Source organism: Canis lupus, chromosome 16 (genome assembly GCF_003254725.2).
Source record: "Canis lupus dingo isolate Sandy chromosome 16, ASM325472v2, whole genome shotgun sequence".
Classification (NCBI taxonomy): Eukaryota; Metazoa; Chordata; class Mammalia; order Carnivora; family Canidae; genus Canis; species Canis lupus.
In genome coordinates, this window is record NC_064258.1 from 9,995,201 (window position 1) to 10,013,397 (window position 18,197).

General features: G+C 39.7%; 1 protein-coding gene across 1 annotated transcript in view; it reads left to right on the plus strand.

Annotated features, from left to right (window-relative positions):
- The window catches only part of SVOPL (SVOP like), an 81,946-nt gene extending 64,422 nt beyond the window's left edge, over window positions 1–17,524 (plus strand). The window contains exon 15 of the mRNA XM_049095250.1: window positions 15,266–17,524. Coding sequence (XP_048951207.1) covers window positions 15,266–15,403 — 138 coding nt within the window. The 3' untranslated portion in view covers window positions 15,404–17,524. The remainder of the gene's footprint in view (window positions 1–15,265) is intronic.
- Window positions 17,525–18,197: the final 673 nt, after the last annotated feature.

Consider the following 18,197-nt stretch of genomic DNA (forward strand, 5'->3'; position numbering starts at 1 on the left):
ATTGTTTGTTCTATTTCTGTGAAAAAAGTTCCATTTGAAAAATTTTTTAAAGATTTTATTTATTTGACAGAGGGAGAGCATAAGCAAGTAGGGAGTGGCAGGCAGAGGGAGAGGGAGAAGCAGGCTCCCTGCTCAGCAATGTGGGGCTCGTCCCAGGACCCTGGGATCGTGACCTGAGCCGAATGAAGGCAGACACTTAACCAACTTAGGCACCCCAGCACCCCCATTTGAATTTTTATAGGGATTACACTGAATCTGTAGATTACTTTGGGTAGTATGGACATTTAAAAATATTAATTTTTCCATGAGCTTAGAATATCTATCCATTTATTTATAATTTCTATTTCTTTCATCAATGTCTCATAGTTTATATTTTATAGATGTTTCACCTCCTTGGTTAAATTTATTCCTAGTATTTTTTGATGCAATTATTAATGGGATTATTCTCCTAATTTTTCTTAAAGTTTGTTAGTAGTATATAGAAGCATAACATATTTTTTTTCACAACATATTTTGTATATTGATTTTATATCCTGCAACTTCACTGAATTCATTTATTCTAACAATTTTGGGTGGCATCTTTAGCGTTTTCTGTATAACATATTGTGTTTCTTTTTTTAAAAAATATTTTTATTTATTTATTCATGAGAGGCACACACAGAGGGAGAGAGAGAGAGGCAGAGACAGAGGCAGAGGTAGAAGCAGGCTCCATGCAGGGAGCCCAATGTGAGAGTCAATCCCAGGTCTCCAAGATCACACCCTGGGCTGAAAGTGGCGCTAAACCACTGAGCCACTGGGGCTGTCCACATATCATGTTTCTTTCTTTCTTTTTTTTTTTTTTTGAAGATCAAATTGGCTTTATTGAACAAGTCATGAATTGGGTAGTATCCCATTTAGCAAATAGAAAGGAGCTCCTTTGAGCTGTAGAAAAGAAAGTGTTTTATTTATTTTATTTTTGTATATTTTTTATTTATTATTTAAAAAAATTTTTTTTTACAACACATGTCGTGTTTCTTAAAATAGTGACAGTTTTGCATCTTCCTTTCGTAGTTTAATGCCTGTTATTTCTTTTTCTTGCTTCATTGGCCTGCCTAGGATTTCTAATACTGTGTTGAATAAAAGTGCAGAGAGTTGGTATCCTTGTTGTATTCCTGATCTAAAAAGCTTTTCCCCATTGAGTATAATGTTAATTGTAGGCTTGTCACAAACGGGCTTTAGTATGTTGAAGTATGTTTCCTCTATACCCACTTTGTTGAGAGTTAATCATAAATGTTGAATTTTGTCAAATGCTTTTTCTATATCTTTTGAGATAATCAGGATTTTTAAGATCTTATTTATGTATTTATTAGAGAGGCAGAGGGGCAGGCAGAGGGAGAGAGAGAAGCAGGTTCTGTGCAGAGAGCCTGTTATGGGGCTTGATCCCAGGCCCCCACTGAGCCAACCAGGCACCCCGATAATCAGGATTTTTATTGTTCATTATTTAAAATGTAGTATATTGCATTATAGTATAGTATATTTGTAGTTTTTGTGGATGTTAAATCATCTCTGCATCCCTAGAATAAATCCCACTTGATTGTAATGTAGGATCTTTTTAACATATTATTAAATTTGGCTTGTTAATATTTTGTTGAGGATTTTTGCATCTATGTCCAACAGAAGTATTGGCCTATTATTTTCTTTTCTTGTGACATCCTTTCTGGTTTTTGTGTCATGGAAATGCTGGCCTTGTAAAATGAATTTGGAAGTGTTCCCTCTTCTGTGTTTTGGAGAAATTTAAGCAGGATTGATAGTAATTCTTTAAATGTTTGGTGGAATTCACCAGTGAAACTATTTGGTCCTGGGCTTTGGTTTGTTGGGCAGTTTTTTTTTTTTTTTTAATATTTTATTTATTTATGACAGATACAGAGAGAGAGAGAGGCAGAGACACAGGCAGAGGGAGAAGCAGGCTCCATGCACCGGGAGCCCGATGTGGGATTCGATCCCGGGTCTCCAGGATCACGCCCTGGGCCAAAGGCAGGCGCCAAACCGCTGCGCCACCCAGGGATCCCTGTTGGGCAGTTTTTGATTACTGATTCAGTCTCCTAACTAGTAATTGGTCTGTTCAGATTTTCTGTTTCTTAATGATTCAGTCTTGGTAGATTGTATGTTTCCAGGAATGTATCCATTTCTTCTAGGTTGTCCAAGTTGTTGGCATGTAATTGGTTCATAGTAGTCTCTTATGATCCTTTGTGTATCAGTTGTAACATTTCCTCTTTCATTTCTGACTTGAGTCCTCTCTCTTCTTTTCTTGGTGAGCTTAGCTAAAGGTTTGTCAGTGTTTGTTTTAAATAGCTCTTAGTTTCATTGATCTTTTCTCTTGTCTTTTTAGCCTCTATTTCATTTATTTCCACTTTGATCTTTGTTATTTCCTTCATTCTACTAACTTGAGCCTTGGTTTGTTTTTTTGTTCCCTGAGGTATAAAGTTAAATTTTTTAGTTGAGACCTTTCTTGTTTCTTGATGTAGGCATTTATCATTATTAACTCTTCTCTTAGAACTGCTCTTACTGTATCCATAAGTTGGTATGTTGTATTTCCATTTTCATTTGTCTCAAGGTATTTTTTGATTTCTCCTTTGATCTCTTCTTTGACCTGTTGGCTGTTCAGTAGTGTGTTGTTTAATCTCAACATGTTTGTGAATTTTCCAGTTTCCTTCTTGTTATTAATTTCTAGTTTCATCTTATTTGGGTTGGAAAAGTTTGCTTGATAGGATTTCAATCGTCTTAAATTTATTAAGACTTTTTTGTGGCCTAACATATTATCTATCTGGGTGAATATTCCATGTATGCTTGAGAAAAATATGTATTCTGTTGCCTTTGGGTGAAGTCTTCTGTATATATATTAAGTTCATCTGGTCTAACATGTCGTTTAAGGCCAATATTTCCTTATTGATTTTCTGTCTGGACAATCTATCCATCATTGAAAGTGTGGTATTAGAGTCTCCTACTATATTGTATTGCTGTCTGGTTCTTCCTTTGCTCTGTTAATACTTGCTTTGTATATCTAGGTGCTCCTATGTTGAATGGGTAAATATTTATATACATTATATCCTTTTCTTGTTTTGTTCTCTCTATCATTAGGTAATTATGTCTCTTAGTCGCTTATCATGGTCTTTGTCTTAAAGTCTATTTTGCCTGATAAAATATAGGTACCACAGCTTTGTTTCTGTGTTCATGAAATATCTTTTTTCATCCTTTCATTTTGAGTCTATGTGTGTCTTTACATCTGAAGTGAGTTTCTTGGAGACAACATACAGATGGGTCCCCTTTTCTTATCCATGCATTTGAAGTAATTGTTGATGTGGATGCACTTACTACCATTTTGTTCACTGTTTTCTGGTTTTGTTCCTTCTTACTCTTCTCTTGCTTTCTTTTTGTGATTTGATCATTTTCTGTACTGGTAGGCTTGGATTCTTTATCTTTCGTGTATCTACCCTAGGTTATTGCTGTATGGCTTTATAAGGCTTATATAAGACTTCTTACAGATATAGAGTTAGTAGAAGGAAGGAAATAGTAAAGATCCAAGTGGAAATAGATGAAATAGATTAAAAAGACAAGAGAAAAGATCAATGAAACTAAGAGTTCAAGTTGATAACAATTTAAGTTTGAATTCATTCATAGTCTATACGTTTTTTACTCTCCTCCACGTTCTGTTTTTGATGTCACAGTGAACATCTTTTTATCTTGAGTGTCCATTAACAAAGTGTAGCTACTTTTACTACTTTTGGAGTGGGGCGGAGGGAAAGAGTGAAGCTGGTGTCTGCTGGTCTCCAGCTCTGGAAAGCACTGTAGTCAGCCCCCAAATGTTTGTTGAAGTAGAAGCCTGCCCCTCAGGCCACAGCTGGAAGAGAAATGAATTAGGTGTCTTTCACAGAAAGACTGGAGTTGTGGTAGTCTGCTGTGTTGCACTGTGCCCTGGGTGGGCACAGAGGGCAGATCGCCAGTTTAGAACTGTTGCTGTTGGTTGCAGTCCTATGGCACCCATAAATATAAGACAACCAGGACCAGGTGATCCAGGGGTGCCCCCTGGCTGGCAGCCACCAAAACTGGGGCAGACATATGTGTTTAAGTTCCTTTCTAGGAGAGAGTGGTGACCTGTAGTGAGCCAGAGGGAGATGAAGATTAACAACCACCCCTGAAGTGTCTGGAGAAGATTATAATTGGTCCCTACCTGTGTATTTAGTTAGAAGCCTGCTTTCAGGCTGCAGCTATGAAAATAAGCTAATAGCCCACTAATAGCCCTCTTTTCCAGAGAGATGGCGTTTGGGGCTGCTGGCTCTTCATTGCCATGTCCTGCGTAGCTGGTTAGGAATTTTGTTTCACGACAAATACCATTTGCTTCAACGTGGATGGAACTGGAGGGTATTATGCTGAGTGAAATAAGTCAATCGGAGAAGGACAAACATTATATGTTCTCATTCATTTGGGGAATATAAAAAATAGTGAAAGGGAATAAGGGAGAAAGGAGAAAAAAATGAGTGGGGAATATCAGAAAGGGAGACAGAACATGGAGACTCCTAACTCTGGGAAACGAAATAAGGGTGGAAAGGGAGGTGGGCAGGGGGTGGGGGTGACTGGGTGACAGGCACTGAGGGGGGGCACTTGATGAGATGAGCACTGGGTGTTATTCTATATGTTGGCAAATTGAACACCAATACAAAATAAATTTTAAAAAAGAAGAATTCTGTTTCATCTGCTCTGCTAGCCATCAGAGCCAGGAGGTAACCTCAGGCAGTAGCCACAAAAACTAGGGCACCAGACATGCACACAGGTTCCTTCCTTGGAGATACCAGATATCTGGAGCAAGGCTGAGGGAGCATGTAAAGTTGACACCTGCTGGCCTCCATCTACGGAGAATATTTCAGTAGATTCCTACTTACATGTTCAAGTAGGTGCTTGCCTATCAGGGTGATGCTTCAAGATACAGCCTCTTTCACAGAAGGAGTGGATGTGTTTCACTAGGCCTCCTCTGCACGAGGCCTGGGGTGGGGGGAGGGGTGAAGGTATAGGGGGCATGGGGTGGGGGGCAGTGGATGGCCAGGTGAGTTCATGTGAGCCGTTTAAGAACTCAGTTTTCTGTGGCTGTGTGGGTCTCATGGATACAGACCCATTGGCTTTCAAACTAGTTGTGGGGGCTCATCTCTCAGGTGCGTGTCTTAGACGTTGGTGTGTTAGATGTGGGATTTAAACCTGTAGCTCCTCGGGGGGAAGCTTGGCGTTCTAAATTTCCTCCTGATTGTGTTGGCTGCGCCAGGAGTAGGGTTCATGGTAAGATTGTGTCTCAGCCTCTCCTACTGTTGTGACGTTGGTTTTTTTCTTTTTTGCCCTTTGTGTAAGGATTGCTCAGCTAGTTTTTTGGATTTCTTTCAAAGGGAATTGTTTCATACATAGCTGTAGATTCAGTCTATCCATGAAAGTTTAGGATCCTTCTATGTTGCCATCTTGAAAAGGAACTTTCATATACTTTTTATAGCCTGCTTTTTGCATGCAACAGTATGTTGCAGACATTTTTCATATCAATAAAAGTCAGGTTTTCTATTCATGCTAAAAAAAATATCCTCATGTATACTTCCAAAGTAACTTTTCAATTACTTTTTCAGTTCTATATTGTTAAAAATGTCTGGACTATGTGATTTTTTAAAAAATTTTTTATTTATTTATGATAGGCACACGGAGAGAGAGAGAGAGAGAGAGAGAGAAGCAGAGACACAGGCAGAGGGAGAAGCAGGCTCCATGCACCGGGAGCCCGACGTGGGATTCGATCCCGGGTCTCCAGGATCGCGCCCTGGGCCAAAGGCAGGCGCTAAACCACTGCGCCACCCAGGGATCCCGATTTTTTTTTAAATCATAAATACCTGTAATGAGCATCCTTGCAGTTATATTTTTATCCAACTATTATCCTTTCAGGGTCCTTCCCATTTTTTCAATGTAGTCTTTACAACATTGATTTGTGAAAAGCCTTCATACGTATAAAGGATTTCAACCATTTTTCTGACATAATGAAAACATTCCCCCTAATTTTCCATTTGTCTTTCATTCTTGTTTCTGTTCTCCTTGTTCAGTACAGAAACAGTTCATAGACACTCATGTTTATCCACGTTTTCTTTACAACTTCTGCGGTCTGGGATCAGGATTATGAAAATACAGGTCTCTCTTCCAGTCCTTTGTAGCCTTCTCTTTTTTTTGGGGGGGGAGATGGGGGAAGAGGACATATAAGCATTTTTTGAAGTATAAAATACAAAAGCATACAAATCCTGGGCAGCCCGGGGTGGCTCAGTGGTTTAGCACCGCCTTCAGCCCAGGGCGTGGTCCTGGAGACCCGGGATCGAGTCCCACATCGGGCTCCCTGCAGGGAGCCTGCTTCTCCCTCTGCCTGTGTCTCTGCCTCTCTCTGTGTGTCTCTCATTAATAAATAAATAAATTCTTAAAAAAAAAAAAAAAACCAAAAGCATACAAATCCTAAGTGTACAATTTCATCAGCCTTCATGAAGTGAATGCATCCCAGATTCTGATCCAGAAACCCTTGACCCGTCCTCTTTCAGGCCATTGGGACACTGCAGTAGAAAGCCTAATTTGATGTCCTAATTGGTGGGCCAGTGGTCCCTACACACTTGATTTAATAACCCATTTTTTACTCCTGGGTTAGAAATGTCTGTTTGCTTACATTTCCACAATTACTTGGTCTGTTTCTAGCCTTGCTATTTTAATCCATTGATCTGTCTGGTTTCATCATTGTCCTATTCTTCTCCTTAGTTGAATGATATTTATAGTACATTTTTAACACTGGCTGCCTAAGCCCCACCTCATGATTCTTCTTTCTCAGATAAGCCTCAGAGCCTCCCTTGTCTGTCTGCCCAAATCCCATTAAGGTTTTAATAATTAATTCATTACATATATCTGTTAATTTGGGGAAAAGTGACTTTTTTTTTAATTAGTACTATCTCAAGAGCAGAATTTGTCTCCACTTGTTCAGTGTTCTGAGCTCCTTGCTGACATTGTGCTGTTTTCTTCCAAAAGACCCTGCATATCTTGTTAAGTTTATTTGTAGGCATTTTAAGGCTTTTCACTGTTGTTGTGAATAGATTCTTTTCTTTCATTATAAATTCTAGTCTCACGGTCTGAGCAAGTTGTATTTGGAAAGGCTAGTGGTCGCTTCTCAGCCTTTTGGCTAAGATCAAGTGTGGAAAGGCTAGTGAGTGGCTGTTCATTTGCCGAACCCATTCCTCTTTCTTGATTGTTTTTTCATCTGAGCCTTTGGAGTTTTTCAGGTTATCATCACACCTGTCTTGTGATTTCAATCCATCCCTCCAGGTGGAATGCTTCCAGTCAATATTTTAATGTGCTTAAGATTCCATAGCTTACAAATGGTAAATGTAGCCCCATTGACTTTCCTTCCTCCTCTACTTAAACCGGATGCCTTCCCCTCACTATTCTCCTTTCCTTCCCCCTCCTCACCCTCCCACCTCCTGACCCCCCCAACCCTGGCTGCAGCCATCCCTCCTCCATCAAGATGATTCTTGATAGCATCTCTGATGATCCCCATGCTTCTAAATCTAAACCTTGTTTTAATCTCCCATGTCACTTGACCTCCCCCTTACTGTAAGGACTGATGGTCTCTCAGGTCTGTCCTTCTGTCACCTTCCTGGGGCATTCATCACCTGGCATACTTGTGGGTTTCCTCCTGTATCTCTGGCTGTTCCTTGTCCATATCCTTGGGGTTTATCCCCCTCTCCTTTTTTTTTCTCTTGTTGGGGATTCTTAGTGCTCAATTTTAGACCCTCTTTATATATTAGTTTCCATGTAGGTGCTTTCACCCATTTTTATGATTTTAATTTACCAATCATATGCTCACAATTCCCACCTTTGTAGAAAGGACTAGGGCTTTCTTCTGAGCTCCAGATTCATGTATCTAATTGCCTCCTTGGCATTTCCATTCAAATGTCTCAAAATCATCATAAATTCAGCATGTTTAATATCGTACTCAGGATATCTTTCCCCAAACCCATTCCTCTTCCACAGTCCCCATCAGTGAGTGGCATCCCTATCCACCCTGGGGTTGTCTTTCTCCACTCTCTTCTCCCTCCTCATCCTGTTTAACCCCCATCTATGCATGTTTAACCCCTTGGTAAGTCCTGCATCATTCTCCTCTCCTCCTTTCTCACCACTGGCACCACTCTGGTTCAAATTACCCTCGCTTCTCACTGGGCTGCCGAAAGAACATCCCCACAACTTTCCTTCTGCAAGCTCTTATTCTCCTGTGACTTTTCCTCCCCTAGCCATGTAGATCTATATTGTTCTCATGCTTATAATCCTTATTGTCTTGCCCTTCCCTTTGTAGGTGAAGACTCAAATCCCCAACTTGGTTTACAGGGCTCCACCAATGAGGCTCCCACCTTGTGTTCTTACCTGTTTACCCAGCTATCAACAGCCTGGTTCTTGCGGTTGAATAGCCCAGCTACTTCCTTCTGGGATTCTCTCACTTGCTCTCCTCTCGGAAATCCTTTATCCTTCCACCCTATCTCCATCTCCAGTTAGCTATGATTAGTTTTCGGCTCAGGGAAGTCCTGCTAATGCCTTAAACTAAGTCTGGTCTCCTTGCTGTGAGCTCTTGTGTCACCTTGAAATTTTCCTTCATATTGAGTATCAGATTGTAATGGTTGATTTGTTTACTGAGCTATTCAAAATCTATCTTTTCAGTACTTGAAGCCCTGTGAGGGCAAGGATATATGGGCATGTTTTTATAATTTTTGTATTTCTCTTTCTCTGGTGCCTGGCAATGTAATGGGCATCAAAACATTTTGTGAATACTTTTTTTTTTTCTACATAGAAAATGAATTTATTTTTTGTTTAATTAACTCTACCCCCAATTTGAGTTTTGAATTCATGACACCGTTATCAAGAGTTACACACTCCTCTGAGCCAGCTAGGCGTCCCGGAATTTATTTTTTGTATTGGTTTCGCATCCAACTATTTTACCAAAATAGCTTGAGTCAGTTTGAGTCCTTGGAAAAGCAGATGCTAACAATTGTACATGCAACAGATTAGTTGGGAAACACCTGGCAGGATAAATGAGCCAGGGAGTAGGAGTGAGAGGTGAAAACCTTCAAGCTACGGTACAAGTGACAGCACTGAGGGCCCATTTAGCCAGAGTGTTTTACTTTGTTAGTGAACCACTAGGTTTTATCTACCATATTTTATTTATAATTTTTGAATCAACAGTCACACGTGAGGGATACCCGGGTGGCTCAGGTCGTGATCCCAGGTCCTGGGATTGAGTCCTATATCTGGCTCCCCACAGGGAGCCTGCTTCTCCCCCTGCCTATGTCTTGGCCTTTCTCTGTGTGTCTCTCATGAATAAATAAATCTTAAAAAAAAAAAAAAAAAAAAGCCCCCATTCACACCTGAGAGGGCAGTTGGGCTGTGTCTCTGCCTCTTTCTCTCTCTCTGGGGGTTTCATGAATAAATAAATAAAATCTTAAAAAAAAAAAAAAAAAAAGAAATTGAAAGCTTTTCTTTCCCTGGATTCTTCGTTGAAGATTCAAAAGAACTTATCTATGAAAGTGAATCCTGGCACTTTTGAGGATTAGCTTTTTGGCCACCAGATTTTTCTGGTGTTTTGTTTCTCTTGGTTTTTTTATCTTCTCTTGAGTAAATGTCAGGAAACATTTTTTATTGAATATTTATTCAAGTTTATTAGCAAAGAACTCTGGGGAGTATTCTCTACAGTTCATCTCCTTTGTGTTAGTGGTTATTTCCTCTTTTACATTCTTAATTTCATACGTTTGCATATTTCCACTAGAATTCATAATTTATCAAGTCCATTTGTTTCTGACTTGAAATTCATTTAGGCTTGTTTTTATTAATGTTTTACACTCAGGTACTTCTTGAGTTAGAAATATAGTTCATGGTTTTTCATTAACAAGGCGCCTTATCATTTTTAGTTATTTTTTTAAAGATCTTATTTGAGAGAGCAAGTGCTAGTGGGGGGGAGGGGCAGAGGCAGAGGGAGAAGCAGGCTTCCCTGGGTGGGAGCCTGCTGTGGGGCTCCCATCCCAGGACCAAGATTATGACCTGAGCTGAAGGGAGATGCTTAACTGACTGGACTACCCAGGTGCCCCTAGATATTTTTCTAAATATCAAAATATGGTTATGCAATTCTAAATACAGTAATGTATAACTGAGAAAGTAAGAATCACCAGAACTAACTACTATATATGTCTTACTAGTTTGGGGTATATTCTTCTGGATGCTTTCCTATGTATACATTTGTCTCTCTGGGTGTCTATGTACTGGTACTATTTGCATATTATATAGATGCATGTGTATATGTAGGTACGCATACTTTCATGAATATGTGCATTATCTCTCTACATCTATTGGTATCCACATTAGAGTCACCTGTGGAGATAGAGGGGCCTCCCCCCAACCCTGCCACCCACATAGTTGCATCGTTAAGTCAGAATTGATGATTCATGCACACATCACCAGGGTACGAACAGGTTTTTTTTTTTTGTTTTGTTTTTTTTACTTGATTACATAGTTGAGGTCCCTCGGAGAGCAGGCTAGCCCTCTCAGGTAGATCCTAATTGACCTTGAGAGGGCAAGGCAAGGAGACTGGCTGGGGTTTTTATTGTGGCTAGGAGGAGGGTTCCCACACTAGGGCAGGTGCTGGTTGGTTTGGATCTTTTGTTGGCACGCAGGCGTTCTCACCAGTTTGTTCAGAAATTGGGGCAGGAGAGGAGGGAAGGGTGAGGCTTAAGGGCTGGCACAGTCATCAAATGGAGTCTGACTCCTCTTTACACTATAAATGTACATCTGTGTGAGTATATATGTAGCTAGGCCTGTAAATAAACACACCTACAGAAACTATCCGTCTATCCACACCTATCTACATATAGACCTACATACTGCAACTGCCTTCACATTAATAATCTCTTTGTTAGTATCTGTAGATGAACTTCATTCTTTCAAGTAAATGCATGGATTTCCATTGCATGGATGTGCCATTAGATAACCATTATTTTGTTGATGAATGCATCATTTCTGTGTTCTTTTGGCTTTTACAAACAATAGGACACTGAACATCATGCACACCACACCTTTGCGTGTGTGCAACTACATTCACCATTCAATAGCAGAGTTCTTTCATGTTCTAGATGCTGTACAAATCAAGGTCCCACATTCTTTGAAGTTACATTCTAGTGGAGAATGGACAAAGGACAAGTGTTTTGCTAATATGTTAGTGTAATGAATGCTATGGAAACATAGAAAACAGGGAAGGGAGATAGTGATGGGGGTAGTTTGCTAGCTAGGGTGGTTAGGGAGGGCTCCCCACTGCAATAGGGCAGAGAGTTGTGGGAATGACTGTGGGATATGTCTGAGTGGAAAGCATTATTTTGTAGAAAAATCTGTTGGATAATTTTTAAGTCAAAATACATATGTATCTTAAATTGTGATGGATCTTGTCAAATTGTCTTCTCTATTAAAAATATGCACTCCTTTATATAACATATTAACACTTTTTCTAAGATTTATTTTTAGAGAGAGAGGGAGTGAGTGAACACGAGGGGAAGGGCAGAGGGAGAGGAGAGGTAGAGGATCCCAAGCAGTCCCCTCATTCTAGGCAGAATGAGGAACCTGAGGCCTCATTCTAGGCAGAATGAGGAACCTGAGGCCGGGAGCGGAGTCCCACGTGGAGCTCGATCATTACCCTGAGATGACCTGAGCAGAAACTCAGGGTTGGGCACTTTAAGTGACAGCACCACCCAGGCTCTCACATTCTTACATAACCAACTGTGTTCTTTCCTTCCTCGTCAAAAAGGATGGTAAACTTTAAAAAAAGTCTTTTTCGATATGGTAGAAAATAAATTTTATCTTAATTTGTACTTTATTAAGAAATTGAATATCGGGATCCCTGGGTGGCGCAGCGGTTTAGCGCCTGCCTTTGGCCCAGGGCGCTATCCTGGAGACCCGGGATCGAATCCCACGTCGGGCTCCCGGTGCATGGAGCCTGCTTCTCCCTCTGCCTGTGTCTCTGCCTCTCTCTGTGTGTGACTATCATAAATAAATTAAAAAAAATTAAAAAAAAAGAAACTGAATATCTTTCATGTTTATTATACATTTAAATATATTGGCAATTGCTTATTTATGTGATTAGCAAATTTCCTACAGGCCATTAGCCATTATTATACTACGTATTTTTCCATTGTTTGTGGTTTGTCTTTTGATTTTACGATCAAATTTTTTGGCATAAAAATTTAAACATTTTTATGTAGTCAACTTACCAAGCATTTTTACTTTAGTGTTTTGTGTCATGCTTACTGGCCTTCATCATTCATGCATCCATTATTTCTAAAAATAAGACAATGCAAGTTCAAAGGCTTTCAGTGTTTCATCTGAAACTTCAAATTCTTTGATCTTTTCACCATTTATACTTAAGGCCTGAGGTAAGAATTCAGCTTTAAAAAGCAACAAAACAATGCCTTGTGGGTTGTTCAAAGGCCATTAATCATCCTTTTGTCTGGCTCCTCTTAATCTATTTACCATACTGCTGTTATAATAAACCCAATTTCTAAACTTGGATCTATTTAGGCACCAGTATCCTAATGCTAATGATTAGTTATTGCCACTCAGGCTAATAACTTCCCTCAGATTCTCTCACCTGTACATATTTTCAGAAATTCCCTGATTTTTTAAAAGATGTTCTTTCAAATTAACCTTAGAATCAATTCTCCCACCCCCAAAATTGACTCAAAAGTCCTACTGGGATTCTGACTGAGAATCCATTAGAATTACAGATTATTTTGAGAAGTATACTTTCACATTTTTCTTTTTTTTTTAATTTTTTTTCACATTTTTCTAAGAACTGAATATACTTACTCAATTTTATGTATTAATTTTCTACATTTTATACATTTGTTTATACCTATTTTATTTTTGTCCCTATCAGTTATGTCCCACACATTTATTTTTCATGGAGATGTTGCTGTTGTTTCTGGTTTGATACCCTTTTAGAACACATTCTAGGATTTTAGGTTTTTTTTTAAGATTTGTTTTTAAGTACCCTCTATACCCAATGTGGGGCTCGAATTTATGACCCTAAGCTCAAAAGTCTCATGATCTATTGAATGAGGCAGTCAGGCACCCATAAGATTTTAAATCTTTTAAGGTTCATTTTATGCACCCAGAAAATGGTCTGTGTAAGTGAATAGTCATTCCATGCGCAGTAGAATGTGTATTCTGCTGCCGGTGGGAAAGTTGTTCTGTAAATGTCAATTAGATCCTGTTAGCTGATGGCATATAAATTCTTCTATATCCCCAATTTTCTGTCTAGTAATCAATTATTGAGAGGAGTACTGAAGTCTTCAACTATATGTAGATTCATCTAGATCTTTCAGTTTTTATTGAATGTGTTTTGAAGCTTTTGGTAAACCTTTATAATTTTGTCTTGGTGGCTAAACCTTTCATCACTGTGTAATGTCCCTCTTTGTCCCTGGTTTGGGCTGATTATTACAAGTAGAGATTAGGGATCCCTGGGTGGCTCAGCAGTGAAGCGTCTGCCTTCGGCTCAGGGCATGATCCTGGAGTCCCAGGATCGGGTCCCACATCGGGCTCCCTGCATGGAGCCTGCTTCTCCCTCTGCCTGTGTCTCTGCCTCTCTCTCTCTCATGAATAAATAAAATATATAAAAAAAATAAAGTCCAAATTAAAAAAAAAAGATTAATAACAGATGGATCTTTTTGATATAGTGAATCAGAGGGGCCTGGGAATCTGCATTGTAACAAAATTCTCAGATGATTTTTATAACCTGGCAATAGAGTTCTTGACGCAAACAATAGAAACTGACTTTGGTTAACTTAGGCAGAAAGGAACTACTTAGAAGAATATCCAGTAACATCTACTGCATTGCTTGAGTCCTGCTATGAACACACACCCCCGCTCCCTGACAAAAAAAAAAAAAATGGGGCAGCAGTCACGCTTTCTGATCCTACATAGTAGAGCAGTCATGTAACTTAAATTGAACCTATCATGTCTCACACTACCTAGGACTACCTAGGACTTTAAATCTGTTGCAAAGGGTATAAGGTAAGGATAGAATTCATGCCTGGTGGTGGTGGGAATTGTAGTTTGAAAGGAGAGAAATGTCAGGATTGACATCTAGACACATGCTTAACTATGGTATGCTTTGATCATGGTTCAACTGCCTGGTCTCTTTTTGGTTCTTACCTCTTTTCCCATATCTGAGCCTAGTTTCCCAAATTCTTGTTTGGGGAAAATTGTAACTTACTTGATTTTGGGAAATAAATTAGAAAGTAATACCTCACCCTTGCTAGGCCAACTACACTGTAGTTAGGAAGTTTATATCATGGGTTCTGTTGGCATAGCACTAGAGTGTGTGAGGGATCTACATGCAATTTTGGACAAGCAGTCAGGCCTTATTTTAGGCTCATTTGCAACAAAAGTTAGACTAGACCTGTTTATTTCTAGGTCTGACCAAATTGCAGTATTCTGACTGTAGAGAGCCTGGCTGTTCATGTAACCATTCTTGTGAGATTAGTTGACAACTACCAACTGCTTGGCTTTTTGCTAACTTGAGGCAGCCCTATGTTAACAGATGTAGGAGATGGGAGTGTCTGAACTAGCCAGTAAAAGAGCATGGTCTTGCCTAAAGGCTGTACATAAATTGGCAGAAATCTACTCAATGTGGAAAAATGGACACCAAACCAAATATTGATCATCATACATGAAGCATCATGAACATAGCTGTGTTATCTTTTCAGAGACCATTATATTTTATCTCCGAAAAAACCCATTTCTCTTAATTCATCCTGTCAGAACTAAAGGGAGACACGTCGATGTTCAGCTGAGGGAGTCATGCATAAAATGAGCATTAGAAGTTGAGCAAACTAAACTGGCATGAAAGTGTGGGAAAATCAGATCTATTATTTCTCCAGATACTGGTTTGCTTTGCAGATGAGGAGTGGGTACAGAGGCCTGACCTGGCCAGTACGTGTTAACGTCAGTCCTAACTCACAGGGTCACGCAAAACGCCTACGATAGCTGGGCCCAAACAAATAATAGACCTAAGAGGTCAGGAATGCACAATTTGTGGAATGGCTGCAAAGGACATTCATTCCTGTAGGTGGAGAGATGATTTCCCCTCTGACATAAAACTCCATTTAGAAGTGACTGGGGCATAGTAAATTGAGTCACTCCTTGTGACTTTCAGGTTCTTATGAGTGCATCATTCCTGGGTGCCCTGTGTCTTTTCTCATCGGTCTGTGTCATATGTGCCATTTCTGCATTTACTCTCCCCATTGAGACCAAAGGACGGGCCCTGCAGGTAAGTGATGCAGAAATCTCTTAAGTTTTCTCAACTTCCATCTTGTGACCAAAGGAAATGCACTTGGAGTATGGAAGTTCTTTGAAGCAGACAAGACATCCGGGTGTGTGCTAACACAATGCTACTTGTTCAACACGTTCCAGTAAAAATACCTGGGTATCCAGTTTTTTTGCATGTAACTTTGAGCAGTACTGAAATGATTCACTCCAAATCTTTGCTAAGCCCTTGAAAGAGGGTATTTATAGTGTGATTTTTCTGAATGAGGTCTCTATTACACTAGAATTAACAAAGCTACCGATGGCATTGTCAGGTACACAAGGGTAAATGCTAGGGTCTGAATTCCTTACAAGTTTATTAAGAAGTCTATTACTAGTCTCTAATGCCAGACAGCTGAGGATGAATGGAGAAGGCTATCTTCTGCTTAAATGTACTGATCTACTAAATCACTTCTTATTCCAGCAAATTAAATGAAGACCTTTGACTAATGTCTACCAGAGAAGAAAAATAAATTTTATCTTTACAAAGAGCTGTGGGACATTTTTAAAAACTTGGTTTAATTTTTGTATACTACCTGGTAATTAAAAAGTTGATGGTGTATTTTTGAAAAATAAGGCACAAGAGAATGAGGTGGGTAAACTTTATATTGATTATCTTTCTTGGGAGACTAGTTTTCTTTCTTTCTTTGACATCAAATCTATTAACATTTCTTAAAGAAAACATACATATACTTGATATTTTCCCATGAGGCCTGTAGCAAAAGTTGGCCTAAAATTTGGTAGCTAAGGCATGAACTTGGGGTTGTATCATTAAGCCTTTCAAAACGAATTTAAAATTAAAATTGGCATTTCTTTACATTATGGCCTCTGTGTTGATGAAAATTATTTATAAAATATGCTTAAATTAGCACGAGTCTTGTATATAATCATGAAAAAGCTGGGAATAAATGAGTCTTTCCTCAGACCTTGCTTTTATTATAATTGCATTGCTTTATGGGAGAATCTTTGATTCCCATGATAAAAAATTAAAGAGTACACCAAGCTTTCCAACATCACACAATTACTTATCTGCCCTTTGTTGAGCACCTGTTTGCATGTAGGACATCAAATCTGTGCAAGCCACTCTACTAGGTTAGGTATGATGTGGAAAGAAAACACCCAAGCCTTTTATGATTTGATGTACTCTTACTGCTATTCAGGCTTATTGTAGAAACCTCACCTCTAGAACTAGCAATCCTACAGCTTGTCTCACCTACTCCTCCCATCTGCACTTTGCAGTGGAAAAAGAACTCACTGCAACCAGAATTAAGTGTCCCTGTATTAGCAAACTGTGTGTGAGAGGGTTTATACGCCTGCTTCCATAGAGGTGCAAATCATTCCTATTTGAACCAGAGATAGTTTGCTAACTTTAAGCCATTTATATCTGTATAAGGCCAGACAGGAAATTTGTCACACACCTCTACCACCTTTTCAGCCTTAAAAAATGTAAAAAACATTTCTCTCAGCCAAATTTAACCTCTGTCTCTCTTTTACAGTCTAACAGGCCATAGTTTTGTTGAAACAAATTCCTAGGCCCAAAATGGAATAGCTCTTTCCCATAGGGCCATATGAGCAAACCGAAATCTGTGTATTAGAACACACACAAGAGCTAGCGGCTGGGCAGAGGGATCTCAAGCAGATTGCCTGTGGAGCCCTGATGCAGGGCTGGATCTTACCACCTGAGAGCATGACCTGAACTGAAAGCAAGAGTCAGACGTTGGACAGCCCAGGTGGCTCAGAGGTTTAGCGCTGCCTTCAGCCCAGGGCGTGATCCTGGAGACCTGGGATCGAGTCCTGTGTCAGGCTCCCTGCATGGAGCCTGCGTCTCTGCCTCTTTCTCTCTCTCATGAATAAATAAAATCTTTCAAAAAACAAAACAAAACGTTTAACTGACTGAGCTACCCTGGTGCCCCACCAAACTGACATAACTTTCAGGTCTCTGTAAATGTTCCACTTGGCTAGAAACTGTGTTCAGTGTGCCAATCACCAAGCCAACTCTGGCCTCTTATCCTATGAAAGCTTCCTGCCTTCTGCCCGAGCTTGCAGTTCTCTAGACTCTTGGGAATGGACATTGCCTGCCTCAATAAAATGTCAAGTAAGGGTTGAGTCACCTAAATTGTCATCTTTAGTCATTTTTAACTGGTTTTGGCAACAAGGACAAGAATCAGAAGCAGATTGCTAACAGCTTATGGAGCAGTAAGACACACAGGCAAGGAGCCTGCTGAATCCTCTGAGCTCACTGTTCCTCTCATCAAAACCAACGGCCATGGGTAAGTAACTCTAGGCATTGAGCTTTGCTCTCTTGTGTGCCACTCTCTGATCTAAACAAACTGTTTAAAAAAATGTATATGTGTGTATGTGAAAAAAATATTACCTAGAAAGATACCACAACAATTATATTGGGAGTCTGCAAGGGGTGGCAGCAGTTAGGAACTCCCAAAGCCTTGAAGTATGTCCTTCACATAAACTGCTGGGAGACATGGGAAAATAAATGTGAGCAGTTCTAACCAATGGCACAACAAAATCGAAGTGGGCACAAGTTGGACTATTCAAAGCCATTGCTACTTGGAAACTTGGAAGCCAAAGCTGCACCACTGGTGGGCATGGGTGGAACACTTAAAACATTCCCAAGCCCTCTGGGATATTAATTTAGCTATGAGAGACCCAAGACTTAAATAAGATCAAGTTTCAAAGAACTGAGTCTTCTACCCTCCAGCATACCTACTTAATGTCCAAGAACCGTGATCCTGGAAGCTCTATCTACTGACAAGAAGTGCACTTAA